This window comes from Neoarius graeffei, chromosome 25, assembly GCF_027579695.1.
Source record: "Neoarius graeffei isolate fNeoGra1 chromosome 25, fNeoGra1.pri, whole genome shotgun sequence".
Classification (NCBI taxonomy): Eukaryota; Metazoa; Chordata; class Actinopteri; order Siluriformes; family Ariidae; genus Neoarius; species Neoarius graeffei.
This window is the reverse complement of record NC_083593.1, coordinates 10,454,424-10,474,821: the sequence shown is the minus strand read 5'-3', so window position 1 is coordinate 10,474,821 and position 20,398 is coordinate 10,454,424. Positions and strand designations below refer to the sequence as shown.

Below are 20,398 nucleotides of genomic sequence, written 5' to 3'. Positions count from 1 at the left end.
TTACTATTAAGGTATCCATAATTTAGGTTAATTTATCCAAATTATACATATGTATTTATGATATATGCCTACACAACAACTATGCTTTATTTATATAATAGGAGGGAGAGCAAGCCCCAAACCATCCTATTATTATTATTATTATTATTATTATTATTATTATTAAATTGTAGAAGTCCGGGAGGCTTGCTGCTCATACAGTTATCAACTTGGGGCCAATTTAGCATGTTTTAAATCTGAATTTCTTGCGTTTGCTTACCTCAAAGTGTCCGCAGATCATGCACAGACTTATCCATTATATCCACAGTTTTTTGCCAAGTCTCTCACAGGTTTCTTTCAAGTCTACTGTTGGGCCAATAAATCATAAATAAAACAGCTCAGATTTGTTTGTTTAAGTCGTTTGCCACTCCACTTTATTCTCGTGGGTTCACATACCGCTGCCGTTATTTCCCCCTAATCATGAGTTTGTTGGTCTTCCAAAATGGCGCAGGGTCTGTTTACTTCCGGTTTCGGGTGACGTCAGTGAAATCCCTCTATATGGTTCAGAAAACCAACCTGTTGTGATGGCCTGCTTGTTTGTGTTTACATGGGCTTTGGGTTTTAGACACACCCCCAGTGCTACTTCACTCCACCTCCATGTCCGTTTGTTCAGAAAGAGAAAACGCGGTGTGTGTAGGGTTTATTTTTTGGAAGGAGTCTCCAGTGTGAGTTCGTAACAGTCCCAGGTAAAGCTTTAAGGTTTCCTTCATGGACAGAGGGCAATCAAGACTTATAATCAAGACTTGAACCTATACCTTTCTAGTATTCTACGTGCTGTGTTGATTTGTCATTAGCGTACAAATCTTGTGGTGTTTATCTTTGGAGTTGACGATTGAGCTGAACCAAACCGAAAGCCGTAGTTTACGGATAGTTCCTGAATGAAAGAGAAAAGAAATCGCCATGAATTTAGTCAAAGGCTTATAATTCACATTTGTAAACGAAGTATTTATTCTCTTGTGCAGTGTGTATTGAATAACGCCTACCGTGCATTATGTTGCATCCATATGCACTAGAACAGTCATTACGGTGTTGCATTGTTGACTTGTTGAGTGCTCTGGCGTGATGAATCCCGGCTCTTTTGTGGACGGCGTGTAGGACGGCCAACAATGACGACAAAAGGGCTTTTTTTTTTTTTAACAAATGTACTCCTGTGGTGCAGGCACATTAATGAAATACTGACTCTCTGTTTCTGCATCTACAGGTTCTGGAAGTCTCACTGCAGCTTTGGAAACAGCCAGCAGCAGGAAGGCCATGGTGATCGGCAAACCGAGTCGTTTCATGTTCGAGTGCATCGCCAGCCAGTTCGATTTAGACCCAGCGAGCTCTCTGATGGTGGGCGACCGCTTAGAGACTGATATTGTCTTTGGCATTAAGTGTGGCCTTTCTACAGTGCTCACGCTAACGGGCGTCTCGACCTTCGAGCAAGCACAGGTATACAAGGACAGCGAGGATCCAGAGAAGAAGGACTTTGTGCCCGATTATGTGGTAGAGAGCATCGCGGATTTCTTGGAGGCTTTGGAGGAGTAGGAAAGAAAGAACAAGGCGGTTATGAACTCTAATAAACCCCAGAGCGCACAGCTTTTGTCTGGTACCCAAAACAGTCTTTACTGTATGTCCGATGCTGTTGTTCATGGTGTACAATTAAACGTACGTGTCATCATAGTTGGAGTTCTCAGTTTATCATCAGATGACATGGATGTACCGGTACCATGTTTTTAAAGCACCCGAATGAATAATGAGCACATTTTGAAAGGAGTAGCTTTTTCCCCTTACCCCAGATGCTGTCGATCGTGTTTCATGTACGGAGTTTGCTTCTTTATTTTGCAAGGAAAATGTCATCAACGAGTAAGAGAAGCTCAGTCCGGGCCTGATTTTTCCACCTGTCCACCTTATCACCATTATAGCTCGTTTAAATTTTTCGGATATTGATGTAAAGGAAGTGGTTCTGTAGAAATGAGGATTGGACTGGTAGTTCCAATCTGACACCAATTACGGTTTAAACACAACTTCACAAAATGAACTCGATCAAATCGAGTATAAAAAGCGTCAAGTTATTTCAGACATGCCAACCTCGAAGAATAATAATGAGAAAATTGAGACGAAACCGAGATCAAAACCTGTAACGACGCGTTTGGGTTTCAGATCATCGATAAACCGAGTCCTTTTACAAATCACTCGTCCTTGTAGAAACTGAAATCTTTTTGGATGACTGACTCCTCCCCCCAACTGTTCTGTGTTGATCAAAGTTGAGAAACATTACATTACATTAATAGCCTTTAGCAGACACTCTTATCCAGAGTGACGTACAACATACCCAGAGCAGCCTGAGGAACGGTTGGGGGTTAGGTGCCTTGCTCTTAGCTGAAGGGCACTTCAGTCATTCTTGCTGGTCCAGGGTAATCAAACCAGCGACCTTTTGGTACCAAAGCTGCTTCTCTAACCATTAGGCCATGGCTTCTCCAACAAACCATTTTTAGTCACTAATGGTGATTGGAAGTTCGGATCTTTTTACTGACTCGAATCTTGAATTTGATTCTTGTTCGGGGCGGCACGGTGGTGTAGTGGTTAGCGCTGTTGCCTCATACCAAGAAGGTCCTGGGTTCGAGTCCAGTGGCCGACGGCGGCCTCTCTCTATGGAGCTCGCATGGTGCCTGCGTGGGTTTCCTCCGGGTGCTCTGGTTTCCCCGACAGTCCAAAGACATGCAGGTTAGGCTAACTGGCAGCTCTAAATTGACCGTAGGTGTGAATGTGAGTGTGAATGGTTGTTTGTCTCCATGTGTCGGCCCTGCGATGATCTAGCGACTTGTCCAGAGTGTACCCCGCCTCTCGCCCATAGTCAGCTGGGATAGGCTCCAACTTGCCCGCGACCCTGCACAGGATAAGCGGTTACGGATAATGGATGGATGGATTTCATTCCTTTGAACTAGTATGGCGCTGTAGCCACTGTATTCAGTTCTCAAACACTAAGAGCAACGTAGTTTGCTTCACTTCGTAAAGTATAATACACAAGTTCACTTTTATAAGCTCTTAAGCAACCTTTTGGACCGTAGCCCTCGGAGTTATTCAGTTGAAATGACTCCTGGGAGAGTGCTGCGCCTTTCAATAAAAATATCACTTCAGCCTTGAACTCGTTCCAAAGGAAAGAAGAATTAAAATCCATTCAGTAGCAACATTACACACAGCTAGCTATGGAAATAAATGTTCTGGTTGATCAGCTAACATTAGCAAGTTCTTAGTTCAAAATGAACGAATCATTCAGGAACAACACCTCATTAATTATTACTAGATGATAATTAAGGTAAAATGTAATTTAATTAGATTTGATTTCACATTGACCAACTGCCTCGAGCAGGAACAAGACGACTCGAGAGCGAGCCAACAGATTTCCAAACATGAGATGGTTGAAAGGGGGCGGGGCTTCTGGGGGATGAGCGTTGACAGTTTTACGTCGTTCCAGATTTGCATTCTGATTGGCTCATTTCCTTTCTGGGCAGGAAAAAGAGAAGACGTAGAAGGTTGGTAGGTTTGTTATTTGAGTTTGGAGCAATGAGAATAAGGAAGTTTTATTAGATTTACACTTTTAAAGGAGAACTGAAAGCAAATTTTTTTTTAAATCAAAATTCTATTTATCTCATTTTATTAAATATAGGAATGCATTTTTGATAGTATATTTCAAACACTCATAACTTGCTATAGCAGTGACAAAATAGCTATGTAATATACAGTGGTATGCAAAAGTTTGGGCACCCTTAGTCAAAATTGCTGTTACTGTGAACAGTTAAGCAAGTTGGAGATGAAATGATCTCCAAAAGGCATAAAGTTAAAGATGACTCATTCCCTTTATGTTTTAAGCAAAAACAATTTTTTTTTCATCTTTTACATTTTCAAAATTACAAAAAAGGAAAAGGGCCCGAAGCAAAAGTTTGGGCACCCTGCATGGTTAGTACCTACTGTAGTAACACCCCCTTTGGCAAGTATCAGAGCTTGAAAACACTTTTTTTTTTGTAGCCAGCTAATAATCTTTCAGTTCTTACCTGGGGGATTTTCACACATTCGTCCTTGCAAAGGGCTTCCAGTTCTACAAGTTTCTTAGGCTGTTTTGCATGCGCTGCTCTTTCGAGATCTATCCACAGATTTTCAATGGTGTTTAGGTCAGGGGACTGTGAGAGCCCGGGCAAAACCTTCAGCTTGGGCCTCTTGAGGTATTCCATTGTAGATTTTGAGGTGTTTTGGATCATCGTCTTATTGTAGGACCCGTCCTCTTTTTAACTTCAACTTTTTTACAGATGGTGTGATGTTTGCTTCCAGAATTTGCTGGGATTTATTCGAATCCATGCTTCCCTCGACCAGTGAAATGTGCCCTGTGCCACTGGCTGCAACACAACCCCAAAGCATGATCGATCCACACCCATGCTTCAGAGTTGGAGACGTGTTCTTTTCCTGGCATTTGGCACCCTTTTTTCTCCAAACATACCTTTGCACATTGTGGCCAAAAAGTTCTATTTTGATTTCATCAGTCCACAGGACTTGTTTCCAAAATGCATCAGGCTTATTTAGATGTTCATTTGCAAACTTCAGACGCTGAATTTTGTGGCTCGGACGCAGGAAAGGTTTTCTTCTGATGACTCTCTCATGAAGGTCATATTTGTTCAGGTGTCGCTGCATAGTAGAACAGTGCACCACCACTCCAGGGTCTGCTAAATCTTTCTGAAGGTCTTTTGCAGTCAAACAGGGGTTTTATTTGCCTTTCTAGCAATCCAACGAGCAGTTCTTTCAGAAAGTTTTCTTCATCTTCCAGACCTCACCTTGATCTCCACTGTTTCTGTTAACTGCCATTTCTTAATAACATTATGATCTGAGGAAACAGCTACCTGAAAACACTTTGCTACATTCTTGTAGCCTTCTCCTGCTTTGCGAGCATCAATTATTTTATTATTCAGAATGCGATGGAGTTGCTTAGAGGAGCCCATGGCTGTTGATTTTAGGGACAAGTTTGAGGAGTCAGAGAATTTATACAGCTTTGGAATCTGCATCATCTGACCTTTCCTAATGAAGAATTTGAACAAGCCACAGCTCAATAAGCTAATTAAGGTTTAGAACTTTGGTAAAAGTTACCTGAGAACTCAAATGTATTGGGCTGCCCAAACTTTCGCATGGTGTTCCTTTTCTTTTTTCACTCTCCAATTGTACAAAACAAAAATAATACACAAATCTTGCAGAAAACACCGAAAAGAAATGTCATCTTTACCTTTATGCCTTTTGGTGATCAGTTCATCTTCTGCTCACTTAACTATTTAGCCTGGCAAGCCAGACTAAATGTGAATATTTAGTCTGGCCTCACTCGTAGACATTTCCGAAGGGTGTGGGTAGGAACAACCCACTGTCTTTCAAACTGTCTCTGTGCGTATAGGCCAACGCTCTGACCAATCAGCGCAACAGTGACTGTGACGTAGTCAGAGCGACAGAAAGCAGTGGGGGAGACCTTGAAATAAATAATTTTTCAAAATGCGTATTAATTAATAAACAGGTTCTAGATATTAAGAAGTTTGGAGATAATGACCACAAGTTTGGAGTCTGTACCACATACACTTTTTTTTTTTCAAGTGTTTTTCAAGGGTTTGCTTAAACTGTTTTTGAGAGTTTTTATTTAGTGGTGTTTGGTGAAATAATTTCCCTTAAATTTAAAATAACGGGAAAATAAGAAACAATCAAAAAGTAATGTTTCAAAGCTGTTTATTAATTCTTCGTACTGCACAAACTAGCCCCATCCTTTTGGCTACCAGCGGAGCCAGCTGGTAGATCAGACTTTTGCCATAGCCGGTCGGCAAAACAGCGAAAACGTCCTTCTTGAAAAGGAATGAGCGGAGAGCCTCTTCCTGCTCATGTTTCAACGAAAACTCCAAGTCTAATTCTTCTAAAACTGATTCCAAAGCGGAGTCAAACGTGCGCTGTTCACTAGCCGTAGCCATCTTTCCTGTTGTGCTTTCTCCAGCGTCGCGCAGCTTTGTCGTCACTCCTGCAAAAGCCCGCCCAAAGAATCCAAACAAAAACCTTGTGTTGTGATTGGCGGGCACGATTTGATGCCCGGGGTGTCTTGTTGATATGGTGCGAGGCTAGACCCACTCGTAGGCAAAAATATTTTTGGCCGCTAGGCGGGTGGGTCTAGTTTACTAGGCTATTAACTATTCACAGTAACAGACGTTTTCAGTAAGGGTGCCCAAACTTTTGCATGCCACTGTATGTCAAAGCAATGGCCGTAAATGAGATTCGCTAAGACCTGTGCAAGACATCGTAGGACGGAAGTAAAACGTACAGCGGAAATCAAAGCGACCAACATCTGCCAACGTTGTCAAAAAACGCGCGCGCCCTCTTTCGAATACTGACGTAATCAAGCCGGAAGTTTTGTTTGTTTTGATAGCAATCAGGAAAGTTTTTGAAAAAAGTAGGCAGTAATCGTCATTTAAACTCGTTTTTGTGCAATACTTCGTTTGAAAAACAGTTTTCAAAATGGCGGCGCTGACACTTCACGTTTCGAAGTCTCGTGAAGATCGCGCGGATAAGCGACGCCTGCCGTGGACCAAACGAACTAAATTCAACACGGCTAAAAACCGAATAGGCCAAAAAGTATAATATTTAATTGCCAATACGAGTCACAATATAAGGTTACTAAAACCAAAAACGTAATAGAATAACAAGTTAATTAAGAAATAAAGCAAGTTTAAAAGTGATTTCAGTTCTCCTTTAATTATAACGCATGTTATGGAGTCTTGAATGTTGCAGTGCGATAATCAGCCAAAACAAACACACGAGCGACTCTGTCAGGATGAGTGTTTCTGCATATTGCAATATGTTAAGAGTAAATTTCTCCGCACTTTCATTAGTTTTTCATGTTCGCAGGAAACCAACTACCTCATCTGACTTTTCCTGCTGTATATTTTCACCCATCATTACTTACTCAGCGTCGTGCAACTTCCTTGTACTGAGCATAGTGTCCGAGTCGTCAGAATAAATCCACATTAAACAAAATGAAACGTATATAAATGAGCTAAACTTTTATTAGAGAAGTAGTGATTCTGCTGCTCGTTTAGTAGATTTTAATTTATTTTTTTAAGACAATCAGGCTGATCGGCTCCATCTGGGTATGTGGGGAAAGTTTTAATTTCCTTTCAGTGTTTGAAGGACATTCTGCAGGTGGTCATGCAAAACCACATCATTCCTGCTGTAATTATTAGAAAGCATGGCAAAAGTAATCCCGTTAACGATGTGGGGCGATGAAGAAAAGGCATGTCGTACACGCCCAAAGAGAACTCGATATATAGATATTTGTTAATAATTGTGTACATTATAACTTGAATTTTCCTGTGAAACCTCCTACCCAGCAACAGACGCGCTTTTTTTTTTTTTTTTTTTCAGGTTTATTTAACTGAATGAATAGTAAAATCTACAGGAAGTCTAACGCGTGGAGGACACATAGCTAGAGAGAATTAATTTATACCACAGCGTCATTGAAGATGACGAAGTTTGGTCTAAAACTATTCAAAAGTAAGGTGGAATTGTGATTTTATTTTATCGATTTCAAAGCTAAGTATTTTATGCGAGTCGGCGTAGATAAGCGACAAGTCTGCGCCGCACCGTTATTACATTTCCATGCCGCTTTTGAAGTTCTAAAAAAAATTTTTTTAATACTTCAAATAATCACCTGTGTATTTCTACCAAAACAATTATCCGCCTCTGGCTGAGGCTCCTTTCTGATTGGTCAGAAAGTGTCAAGTCATTTTCTCGGAAAGTAGTTCCGGCTGTCAGGTTGCAACTAATGTGCCGTTGTTGTTGTTGTTGTTTTCATCGCAACTTAGCCAGCGATTTATGCCCTATAATCGATTTAAAACCGTATTGTTGAAATGAAGTTTTCTATAAGGAGATGATTGATTTTAGCATTTTTATTTTTTTTGTCAGGAGTCTCAAGTGTCCGTGCTTTGTAACGTGTAACAGAGCTGCAACTTTGACATTGGAAACAACCGGTGACAGAACGACTGTTTACAGCTGCTCTAGTGCAAGTCATGACAAAAAAGAAACTCCTTTGCTTCTATAACCGCATAAGTGCTCGCTACTCCATTAAAAATCGTCTGATTTGCACATTGCTGTAGTAAATGAATAAAACAATTCAGCACGTTGGAAAATAATCAGGTTCTGGATGGTCGTCGCGCCATCCGATAGTGTTTTATTTCTTACATAATGTAGTTTAGTATAAATACACAGGTGATTTCTAGGCAATCGTGCACGCTGATTGGGCGAGAGATTCGGACTATTTCTCGATAATCATCTCAAGCGACTCGATAAAATGGCGGCCAGTCGCTTCGTCACCGTAAGCGAGGAAGAATTACAAAAGAAAACGCTGTTCCGAAAAGCACTAAAGATGCTACGAAGTTTGGTCTAAAACTATTCAAAAGTAAGGTGGAATTGTGAGTTATTTTATCGATTTCAAAACTATTTTATGCGAGTCGGCGTAGATAAGCGACAAGTCTGCGCCGCACCGTTATTACATTTCCGTGCCGCTTTTGAAGTTTGAAGAATGATTTATTTATTTATTTTTTAATACTTATTCAAATAATCACCTGTGTATTTCTACCAAAACAATTATTTGCCTCAGGCTGAGTGAATATCGGTGAAGAATAACCTCGACTTCATCTCAGTTATTATTCACGGATATTCACCTCACCGTCGGAAGTGGTAAATATTACTAATATTGTTCAGCATCGCCTTCGCTTTAGTTGGCCACATGATTTTTCTTCTACAGTTTGTCCTACAAAATTACTTAAGCGGCGATCAATTTAATTTTGAATTTGTCGGCCAAGTTGCGTCCTAGGATTTATCTAGCGCTCAATACGTATTCTGTGGTCCGTGTTGGTTCTGCGGTGGTAGTCGGTATGTGACGGACTTGCGATATGTTGACCGTGAAGTCAGTGTAGCTGGACTTGACGTTCTGTCAGTGCTGATTTTATATCGTGTTCTGTTTTCTAGACGCTCTTCCTTTGTGATGCAGTACATCTCGTTTTGGGCTCTGAAATTAATTCTAGTAAGATTTTTTTTTAAACACTGCTGCTGCTTGGGATTTACCAATTACTGTATTAGTGCAAGTTAAGTGTTGGCACCACATTTATTTTTTTTTTAATCAACCTAGATATTATCCTGTTTTTTAATTTTTTTTTTTTTGTGTGTGGAGTCTTATATTTCATAAAGTGGCCCTCCACAAGATAGTGTATAACTTTAAAAAAAAAAAAAAAAAAAACTTATATTCTTGGCTGATTCTTTTATTCTGTTGGGTGATGTTTTATTTGCATCATAAATCTCCGGAAAGTTTAGATTTTTTGCATCAGTCATGAGTGGATGGAGTTGTAATGTGAGTGTAATCGGTACTCTAATACCTGTATTACTGTTTATTATAATAATCAGTGGTCGGCGTTCAGTTCGAAACTGGACTTGTGACTAATCTAGAGTTTGCGTGACTTGTGTCCATGTGTCTTTAGCTAGACTGGACATTCTGTACCTGATGATGGAATTTTTTTTTTGTTAATTTAGTAATGAATTTGTTTAATGCCAAACTCTGCTGTGAATATAATGTAGACATGCTGTGACCCTGGTTTGGCATTTCTGTGGTGTAAAATTGCCTTTTTAATAAAAAAAATATTTCCTTCATATTGAAGTGCTCGTTCTCTATGTGGAAATAAATACGAAACGTTACAACAAAACTATAAATCCAACCCTAATGTACAGTAGGAAATGTTAAATGTCCTTCACAAGTACGTCATATTAAACAGAAAATCAACTTGTACGAAATTTTTTTCTTTTTTTAAACTAGAGCCACTGCTTTACCCGTCCACTAGAGGGCGACACCACAAACCAATTTCACTACAAGATGCTACTGAAATGAGGTCTTCAGCTTGGTAAATGACTGCATTTGTATTTAATTATATTTCCAGTCAAAAATACTTTTACTTTTTACTATCTTCTAGGTAGATCTTTCAAAGGATTCATTACAAATCTCAGAAGGTCTTTTCTCATCCAGCGATTGACTGTACGCTATACATCGATCATCCAGCACATCTGCCTCGTATTATTGAGGCATGTACTCAAGACCTCTGAAAGTGTGCTGTGGTATCCGGCGTCAAAACATTACCAGCAGATAAATGCTGAAATTGTGACGTGGAGCCACAACGGATCAAACTTGTTTATCCAGAACATCCCACGGCTGCTTGATTTGGCTTGAGGTTTGGAGGCTAAATCAACACCTTTGTCATGTTCCTCACGCTATTCCTGAACTTTTTTTTTTTTGCAGTGTGGCAGGGCGTAGTATTTTACCGAAAGTGGCCGTTGCCATGAAGGTGTGCAACAACGTTTAGGTAGGTGGTACCGTATATGTCAAAAACAACAACCACATGAATGTTCAGAGCCAAAGGTTTCCCAGCAGAACATTACACGGGCTCTTCTGGATTACCTTCTTCCCTAGGTAAGCAATGCGTGATGTAAAAGGAGAAAAAAAAAATGCTCCAATCAGACTAGGTCACCTTCTTCCATGGTCCAGTTCTGATGCTCACGTGCCCACTGTACAGTAGGTGGTGCCAGCATGGACACACTGAACAGTCTGTGGCTACAAAGCCAAATGTGATGCATTGTGTGTTCGGACACCTTTCTACGATTAACCTTTTCAGGAATTTGTGCTACAGTAGCTCTTCTGTGAGATGGGATCAGATCAGATGGGCAAGTGTCGTCTTCTCACGCACATCAATGAGCCTTCAACACCGTTGACCCGGTCATCGGTTGTCCTTCCTTGGACCACTTCTGGTAGGTACTAACCACTGCATACCGGGAACACGTCACAAGATGCCCAGACCCAGTCATCACAATTTGGCCCTTGTCAAAGTCGCTCAGCTCCTTATGCTTGCCCTTTTTTTTTTTTTTTCCCTGCTTAACAGATTGGACGCATCAAGAGCCGACTGTTCACTTGCTCTCTTGTACAGTTGTGTTCAAAATAATAGCAGTGTGTTTAAAAACATGAGTAAAGCTCAAAATCCTTAATAGTTTTTATTTCCATGCATTGGGAACACTGCACATTATATTCTACATCAAAACATGAAAAATGTATGAATATTTTAATTACTTTACAGAAAATGAAGAAAAATGAACATTGGGCTGTTCAAAAAAAATAGCAGTGTCTGCATTTTTCATTACAAACTCCAAATATTTACTGTATAAACTGAAAAAATCTTAAGGATTTAGTATTCTTGTGAATCACTAAACTAATATTTAGTTGTATAACTACGGTTTCTGAGAACTTCTGGCACCTGTGAACAGGTATTCCAGCCCAGGATGATTTGACAACATTCCACAATTCCTCTGCATTTCTTGGTTTTGCCTCAGAAACAGCATTTTTGATGTCACCCCACAAGTTTTCTATCGGATTAAGGTCCGGGGATTGGGCTGGCCACTCCATAACTTTCATTTTGTTGGTCTTGAACCCTGATGCTGCTCGCTTACTGGTGTGTTTGGGGTCGCTGTCTTGTTGAAACACCCATTTCAAGGGCATTTCCTCTTCAGCATAAGGCAACATGACCTCTTCAAGTATTTTGATATATGCAAACTGATCCATGATCCCTGGTATGCGATAAATGGGCCCAACACCACAGTAAGAGAAACATCCCCATATCATGATGCTTGCACCACCATGCTTCACTGTCTTCAGAGTGTACTGTGGCTTGAATTCAGTGTTTGGGGGTCGTCCGAAAAACTGTCTGCGGCTCTTGGACCCAAAAAGAACAATTTTACTTTCATCAGTCCACAAAACGTTTTTCCATTTCTCTTTAGGCCAGTCGATGTGTTCTTTGGCAAATTGTATACTCTTCAGTGCGTCTTTTTTTTTTTTTTTAACAGTGGAACTTTGCGGGAGCTTCTTGCCGATAGATTAGCTTCACACAGGCGTCTTCTAATTGTCACAGTACTCACAGGTAACTTCAGACCGTCTTTGATCACCCTGGAGCTGATCATTGGCTGAGTCTTTGCCATTCTGGCTATTCTTCGATCCATTCGAATGGTAGTCTTCTGTTTTCTTCCACGTCTCTCTGGCTTTGCTGTCCATTTTAAAGCACTGGAGATCATTTTAGCTGAGCAGCCCATCATTTTCTGCACTTCTTTACAGTATACGTTTTACCTCTCCAATCAACGTTTCAATCAAAGCACGCTGTTCTTCTGAACGATGTCTGGAACGACCCATGTTTCTCATGTTTTCAGAGAGAAATGGATGTACAACATGTGCTGGCTTCATCCTTAAATTAGGGCCACCTGACTGACATCTGTTTTTTCACAGAATGAATGATCTCACTAATTAAACTCCACACTGCTATTATTTTGAACACGTCCCTTTCACTTAATTATTCGATTACACAGACTCAGGAGCATGCACATCATGAATGTTGGGTCTGTTGGTTTTCTATGACTCTACTACACCTACTGGTAAATTATTTGCCATGTAGTAATATAATTTCCACCAAAAACAGTGATTGATCTGGTTAGTCGTGTTGGACTGCTATTATTTTGAACACAAGTGTATATCCCACCCCTTGACAGGTGCCATTGTAATGAGAATCAATGCCATTTCACTCCACCTGTCAGTAAGAATACATTTTCCAGCCTGTATAGTACACCAAGCATACAACAAGATCCAGGATTAGGATTCAGCCCACGTAGAGCCTCTGATCATAGAAATTTCATTAAAAAAAAAAAAAAAAGATTAGGAAGAAATAAGCGGAAACATCATTAAGACAAAATTCCATTTATTGATTATAATTAGTATATTACATCAGTCACTTTTTCCCCTCCTTGAGAGATGATGCATGTAGCTGTAGAAATATGATGAACAGCAGCACATATCCCATATGTCAAAGTCTAGCTGTTTAAAGAAAGGAAAAAAACCCACCCATTTCTCAGACTTTAATTCACAAACATCCTTAAAACCTATTTCCTGAGATGAAGAAAGCTTTGAATATTTATTTTTGCCTGTACATGTTGTCATAATCTGACCGATAGCAATGACCTTGTGAAAACGGGTGTCGATCATCACCGTTATTTTCTTCCACTATTTTTCCATTTTTAATTTGTACAAAAATATTAGCACGAGGGAATTTTTTTTTTTTGCCTCGTAACAACTTTTAAAATATAATTTTAGTTATAAACACATCTGAAATCATTCATTATATATATAAAAAAAACCCACTTCGATTAACCCTACAAAAACAAGCTGAGTGAGAGAGAGAGATGGAATTTATGGGGCTGTTTCACTTAACAGCTGAATGAGAACTACTAATTATTTCCCCTACTAGTTACGTCTCAGAAACTTTTCTTCCCCGTTAGGGTTTTCATTTTTTTCAGAAATTTCTTTTGCCACGTTGGTGCGCAGTACGTCCTCTTATCGACCTTCACCCTGAAATCAGAGAGGTTTTCCTTTTAAAACTTCTACACCCATGTAGCTTAGAGCCTGTACTGTAATTCAGAGTCACGTTACAACTCACACAAGGGCGTCAATCTCACAGCTGCCACTGCGATTCTGTATGATGAAGTTCTTCGCTCTCTTCAGCACTCTTTCTTGGAGTGGAGCTGTTGCAACGCAGCATCGTGGAATGGCACCTGGAATTTGGAGCCGGTTATAAAGAACACGGAGGATGGAAACGACAGAACAGATATCACTTTCAAGGTACTCCTCATTCTCTCTCTCACACACGCACAAAAAAAAACACTTTCACTTAATTTACTGCATTACATCCAGCACTTTTCTTTAACAGAGCTTTTATCTATTAATTATACATATTCACAGACAGACGTTTACCTTGCACAGAGACTAAGGTGATGCACAGGACCAGCAGAAGAATTTTGAAATCCATTTGAACATGCAGCGACACTGATTTGATTTTCAGGCTTCACGGTAGCGCTTTAAAAAAAATCCTGGTGTGTTGTGGTTTCACCATAGTTATATGAGCCATGATGGGAAGCCACGCCTCATAAAGTGGGCGTGAAGACTTGCAGCCAAGTTGACATTATATTCTGAACATTCCACACAAGCGCATCATCCTGTGTAGTTTACACACATTCTTCTCAATTAACCCATTTATCACCAGTTTATCACTTCTTTTTTTTTTTTTTTTAAACCTGTTGTTTCACATTGTGTAATGGTAAAGAGGTTGACTGACTGACACATATACATATAAATACCAAAATGTTCATTTCAGGAGGCTTGCGTCTTACGTTTGAGGTTTCACAGTGAACTGTGCAAGCTCTCATGGCATTCTAAATCAGTTGTAATTCAAATAAAAATTGGCTCCAATATAGGCAAAACAGTACTGTTCATATTTAAACAACATTTTGAATAAAATCTGTACTGAGCAGGTTTGATTTTTCTTTTTACAGTTTCAAGGACAAGTATAAATACACTGGACAAAGTCTACATATCCCCGTGTGTAAAAAAAAAAAAAAAAAAAAGTGTAGGTGGTTGTGATGTGGAGGGGTGGTGAAGCATGGTGGCGGCGGCTGCTTTTCTTAAGCTGGGACTGGGACTCTATACAGGTTGGAGGAAATCATGGATCGTTCCAAATACCAACCGATTTTGGCACAAAAATGTGCACAGTTTATTTTTCACCTTCCAGCATGATAATGCCCCAAAGCATAAATCCAACAAAGAAATAGCTTCAAAAAGTTATAGGCTAGTCACACTAGAGGCGGAATGAGCCGGAATGCCGTCGGAATGAAAATTCTTTGTATATTCCTGGATATTTGAAGTGCATTCCAAACATTCGGGCCCATTCTTGTGGCCAGCCTGAATGTTTTGCTCATGCTCAAAACATTCGAGGTGCATCCGAAGAGGAGAAATATCGAACGGCATTCGAAGTGTATTCTAACTGCGTTCTAAATATTCTTACGGCATTCGAAGTGTATTCTAACTGTGTTTAAATATTCTTACGGCATTCCAACAGCATTTGAAACATTCTGATCGCGTTCGAGGGAAAAATCGAAATGGCAAGCCACTTCAAATCCTGCCTGAATGTGCCTCGAATGAGCTGGAATGCCGTCGGAATGAAAATTCTTTGTATATTTCGGGATATTCGAAGTACATTCTAAGTATTCAAGCTGCATTCTCTTTGAATTCTTAGACGTTCGAAACACATTCCGGTGGCTATCCCGGGAGCGTTCTGACTGCATTTGAGGTGAATTCGTACAGCATTCGAGGCACCTTCCGACCAGACTTCAGGCGGTATTCGGGCAGCAATTGAACGGCATTCGAAGTGCATTCTTTATATTCTTACTGCATTCTAGGTATTCCTACTGTGTTCCAACTACATTTGAACTGCATTCGAAAGCTAATACACCCGGAATGTGCACGAATCGTTCGAGGCGGGTTCGAAGGATTCCAACAGCGTTCTTACAAAGCTGTAAGAATGTTGGTTGGTTTGAAATTCCCACCCGAATATGGCATGAATTTTGAAAAATTTTTCATTCTGGCTGGTTCTGCTTGATTCCTGCCAATTCTGAATACGTGTGACGGCGGCCTTAACGATCAACATTTTGGAACAATTCCTATTGAAAACCTGTGGAATAACTTGAAGGGGGCTTTTTTTTTTTTTAAGAAACAGTTTCAAGGATAAGATATGAAACAGACTTCATGTTAAAACTGTTAATGTTATAATCACGTTGTCTGTTATCACCCAAATGAGGATGGGTTCCCTTTTGTGTCTGGTTCCTCTCGAGGTTTCTTCCTCATGTCGTCTGAGGGAGTTTTTTCTTGCCGCCATCTTGCTCATTGAGGATAAAATTAGCTTAATGTTTAAAGGTCATTAAAATTCTGTGAAACTGCTTTGCGACAACATCTATTGTTAAAAGCGCTATAAAAATAAACTTGACTGACTGACCGAACAAGTCTACATATCCCTGTAAAATATATAAAAGAAAAGAAAATCACACTCATGGTGGTGGCGGCATCATGCTGTTGGGCTGCTTTTCTTCAGCTGGGACTGGGTCTCTATTACAATTTGATAAATCGTAAATTGTCCTTTTTCCAAAGAAGAATGGAACAAAATCAAGAGGAGTCAAGTTAATGCGAAGACTCTTACCCCAAAAAACAGAGTTTGTACTACAAGAAAAATATGCTTTAAAAAAAAAAGCATTAGTTAAGCCGTGTGCACACTTGCACAACCAGGTCGTTGCAGGATTTTTGTACGAGTTGTACATGAGTGTGATTTTCTTTTCTTTTATATATACACCCTTGATCTAATACTAACATTCAGATTAAACGTAGACAATATAGTCATACTTCCACAGTCTGAAGTTATCTCAGATCATTGTCTCATCTCATTCAAGATATGTCTGAGTAATAATATATGGACCTCACCACGCTACTGTATTAAACGTACTTTCACGTCAACTACTGCACAGAGCTTTATAAATGATCTCCCAGAGCTGTCAACTTTGATTGGGTCACTGTCAGCCCCTGCAGAACTCGATCAGGCAACTGAATGCTTAGAGTCAACGTTCCACCATACTTTAGATAATGTAGCTCCTCTAAAAAGGAAAATGGTCAGAGACAAAAAAATTAGCACCCTGGTATAATGATGACACTCGCACATTAAAACAGACCACTCGAAAATTGGAACGTAAATGGCGTCAAACAAAATTGGTAGTGTTCAAATTAGCTTGGAAGGAGAGCTTCCTGAAGTATAGAAAAGCTCTTAGTGCTGCGAGATCAACATACTGTATCTCTCCTCCCTAATAGAAGATAACAAAAATAATCCTAGATTCCTATTTAATACTGTAGCAAAATTAACCAGGAATAAGTCCACTATCAACACATGCACACCTGCAGTATGTAGTAGCAACGACTTCATGAATTTTTTTTAATGACAAAATTGAGAATATCCGCCAAAAAATTCAAACTACTAATTTAAGGTTAGACAATGAAAGTGACCTTGTAGTTAACAATATAACTGTATCAGATCATCAGTTAGAATGTTTTACTCCCCTAAAAGAAACTGAATTACTTTCATTAATCTCTACATCAAAAGCCTCAACTTGCGTACTAGATCCCTTACCGACACATCTATTCAAACAGATAATGCCTGGAGTAATTGAACCGCTTCTAAAAATAATAAATTCTTCTCTTATGATTGGCTATGTACCCAAATCCTTTAAACTAGCAGTTATCAAACCCCTGATTAAAAAAACCTGACCTTGATCCCTGTCAGCTGTCCAATTATCGGCTAATATCAAACCTCCCCTTTATCTCCAAGATCCTTGAAAAAGCTGTGGCACAGCAGTTATGCTCATATTTACATAGGAATAACATCCATGAAATGTATCAGTCAGGATTTAGACCTCATCATAGCACAGACAGAGCACTGGTTAAAGTAGTAAACGACCTACTGTTGGCGTCTGATCAGGGCTGTGTCACGCTACTTGTGTTGCTTGACCTTAGTGCAGCATTTGATACCATTGATCATTCCATTCTTCTGGATAGACTAGAAAATGTTGTGGGAGTTAAGGGAATGGCCCTCTCCTGGCTCAGGTCTTATCTAACTGATCGTTATCAGTATGTTGATATAAATGGTGATATTTCTAGACGTACCGAGGTAAAGTTTGGTGTTCCACAAGGTTCTGTCTTGGGTCCACTGCTTTTTTTTTCTCTATATATGTTACCTCTGGGCGATATTATTCGTAAACATTGTATTAGTTTCCACTGTTATGCTGATGACACACAGTTGTATGTCTCTGCAAAACCTGATGAGAGACACCAGCTTAATAGAATTGAGGAATGTGTTAAGGACATTAGACACTGGATGCTTATTAATTTCCTTCTGCTTAACTCTGACAAGACTGAAGTACTTGTGCTAGGGCCACATACAGCTAGAAGTAAGTTTTCTGATTACACAGTGACTCTGGATGGCCTTTCTGTTTCTTCACGTGCAGCAGTAAAAGACCTCGGAGTGATTATTGACCCGTCTTTCATTCGAAACTCACATTGATAACATCACCCGGATAGCTTTCTTTCATCTCAAAAATATTGCAAAGATAAGAAATTTAATGTCATTGCATGATGCAGAAAAACTAGTCCATGCTTTCGTTACCTCCAGGTTGGATTATTGTAATGCCTTACTGTCTGGATGTTCCAATAAGTGCATAAACAAGCTCCAGTTAGTTCAAAATGCAGCAGCAAGAGTCCTTACTAGAACTAGAAAATATGACCACGTCACGCCTGTCTTATCCACACTGCATTGGCTCCCAATCAAATTTCGTATTGATTATAAAATACTACTATTGACCTTTAAAGCACTAAATGGTCTCGCACCACAGTACCTGAGTGAACTTCTGCTCCTCTATGACCCGCCACGCCTACTTAGATCAAAAGGTGCAGGCTATCTGCTGGTACCTCGTATAGTGAAGGCTACATCAGGGGGCAGAGCCTTTTCTTACAAAGCCCCACTGTTATGGAACAGCCTTCCAAGTAATGTTCGGGAATCAGACACAGTCTCAGCGTTTAAGTCTAGGCTGAAAACATGTCTGTTTAGTCAAGCCTTTTGTTAATGGTGTTTATGAGGTAAAGGAGTAGATCTGGAGGATCCTCAGACAGAGTGTTTTGGTAAACTGGGATGTATGGATGCTATCAGTCCCCACTCGCTTGCTCACTCGAGTTTGTTGACGGTGTAGTGGCTGGCTGCTTTATGTCCCGGGGCTCCCTCATGCCTGTGTTACCTTCTGGCTCTCTCCTTTTAGTTATGCTGTCATAGTTAGTTGCCGGAGTCCCTGCTTGTACTCGGTGCAATATGTATACTGCTCCTACTTATTCAGGTGACATTGGGCATACCGGTACCTAACAACCTGTGTTTTCTTTCCCTCCCCAAATCTGTCCCTCTGAGTTACATGGAGTCAACAGGAAATCTTTTGGTGGAGATGGTGGGGACCTCGACTGGCTATCGTAGCCTGCAGGGAATCGGCCGTCAGACATTCTGTCGCATGTCCCAGACCCGGTGAAATGTAACTGAATTGTCTTGGCCAGCCCTAAGGGTCCCATCTGCATCTCATCATTGCTGAGGAGTATGCTCCCATCACCCAATCAAGCATCCAGCCAGAGCAGGTCATGATATATTTTACCATATTAACATGCCATTGTTGTGTGTTATGCCTGATGTAAAGACTCTCGTCTCTGCGAGCCTACCACACAGATTTAATACTTGTCATTTTTAGGGCATACCTAACAACATGTGTTTTCTTTCTCTCTCTCTCTTCCCCCCCCAATCTGTCCCTCTGAGTTACATGTTGATCCTGGGATTGAGATGCTGGCCTCTTCTGCCCCTCGGACCTGCTTGATCCATCCTGGTGCCCTGTGTCTGGTCGGAGTTTTATCGCACCGCTCCTGTGAAGGACGGCCCCATGAGGACAGTTGAGGGTTATACCTGTTAAAACTGTTAATATTATAGTCAGGCTGCCTGTTGTTGCCCAAATGAGGATGGGTTCCCTTTTGAGTCTGGTTCCTCTCGAGGTTTCTTCCTCATGTCGTCTGAGGGAGTTTTTCCTTGCCACCGTTGCCACAGGCTTGCTCATTGGGGATAGATTAGGGATAAAATTAGCTCGTTTTAAGTCGTTCAAATTCCGTAAAGCTGCTTTGCGACAATGTTTATTGTTAAAAGCGCTATACAAATAAACTTGATTTGATTTTGATACATCAGATTAAAGGTGAAGAAAAGATCTAAAGAGTTATCTTGGTGTTATTTTTCGGCACCGATAGATATACAATTGCTCATTACAGTGCAAGATGCTAAACTGACTTCGCTGTAATCGCAAAAAGATCTACCCTTCGCTGGTGGTTATTTATTTGCATTTGCACTCCAGTGCGATCATCACGTCCAGGTAGTCAGTGCACCAAATTCAAACAGCTGTGGTTCCCTTCCCGACACCGCGTATGGATGTGTATGCGTATTTATGATTACTCCAGCCCAGAGTAATGGAAGTAAACAAAATCAGACATCGTTTATTAAGTGTCCCATGCAATCAGTACATAATTTTATAAATTAAATAACTCCTTAAAAATAATGAGGGGGGAAAAAAAAAAAACCCGAGCAGACCTGGTAAATAAAATTCTAAAAGCTTGTCTTACAAAGAGAAAGTTTCACTCCATGTCTCGTTTCATTTACATAAAATCCTCCTCTTACAATTTCAGCCAGCCATTCACATTTTTTATGCAAGTAGCAGCAAAACAAAAGACACCCAGACCCAACTCTACGTAGTCATCCTTCGTGCCTTCCGTTAGGAATCTGGAATACATGAAAACATA

General features: G+C 40.2%; 2 protein-coding genes across 2 annotated transcripts in view; one reads left to right on the top strand and one right to left on the bottom strand.

The window, feature by feature from the left end:
- The window catches only part of pdxp (pyridoxal (pyridoxine, vitamin B6) phosphatase), a 29,264-nt gene extending 27,565 nt beyond the window's left edge, over window positions 1-1,699 (top strand). The window contains exon 2 of the mRNA XM_060909453.1: window positions 1,241-1,699. Coding sequence (XP_060765436.1) covers window positions 1,241-1,566 — 326 coding nt within the window. The 3' untranslated portion in view covers window positions 1,567-1,699. The remainder of the gene's footprint in view (window positions 1-1,240) is intronic.
- Window positions 1,700-12,846: 11,147 nt separating this feature from the next.
- Window positions 12,847-20,398, bottom strand: part of LOC132873824 (myosin-IIIb) — an 89,426-nt gene continuing 81,874 nt past the window's right edge. Inside the window, exons 30-32 of the mRNA XM_060909624.1 lie at window positions 13,913-20,378; window positions 13,599-13,713; window positions 12,847-13,510 (exon numbers count right to left, since the gene is read on the bottom strand). Of these exons, the coding sequence (XP_060765607.1) occupies window positions 20,371-20,378 (8 nt within the window). The 3' untranslated portion in view covers window positions 12,847-13,510; window positions 13,599-13,713; window positions 13,913-20,370. The remainder of the gene's footprint in view (window positions 13,511-13,598; window positions 13,714-13,912; window positions 20,379-20,398) is intronic.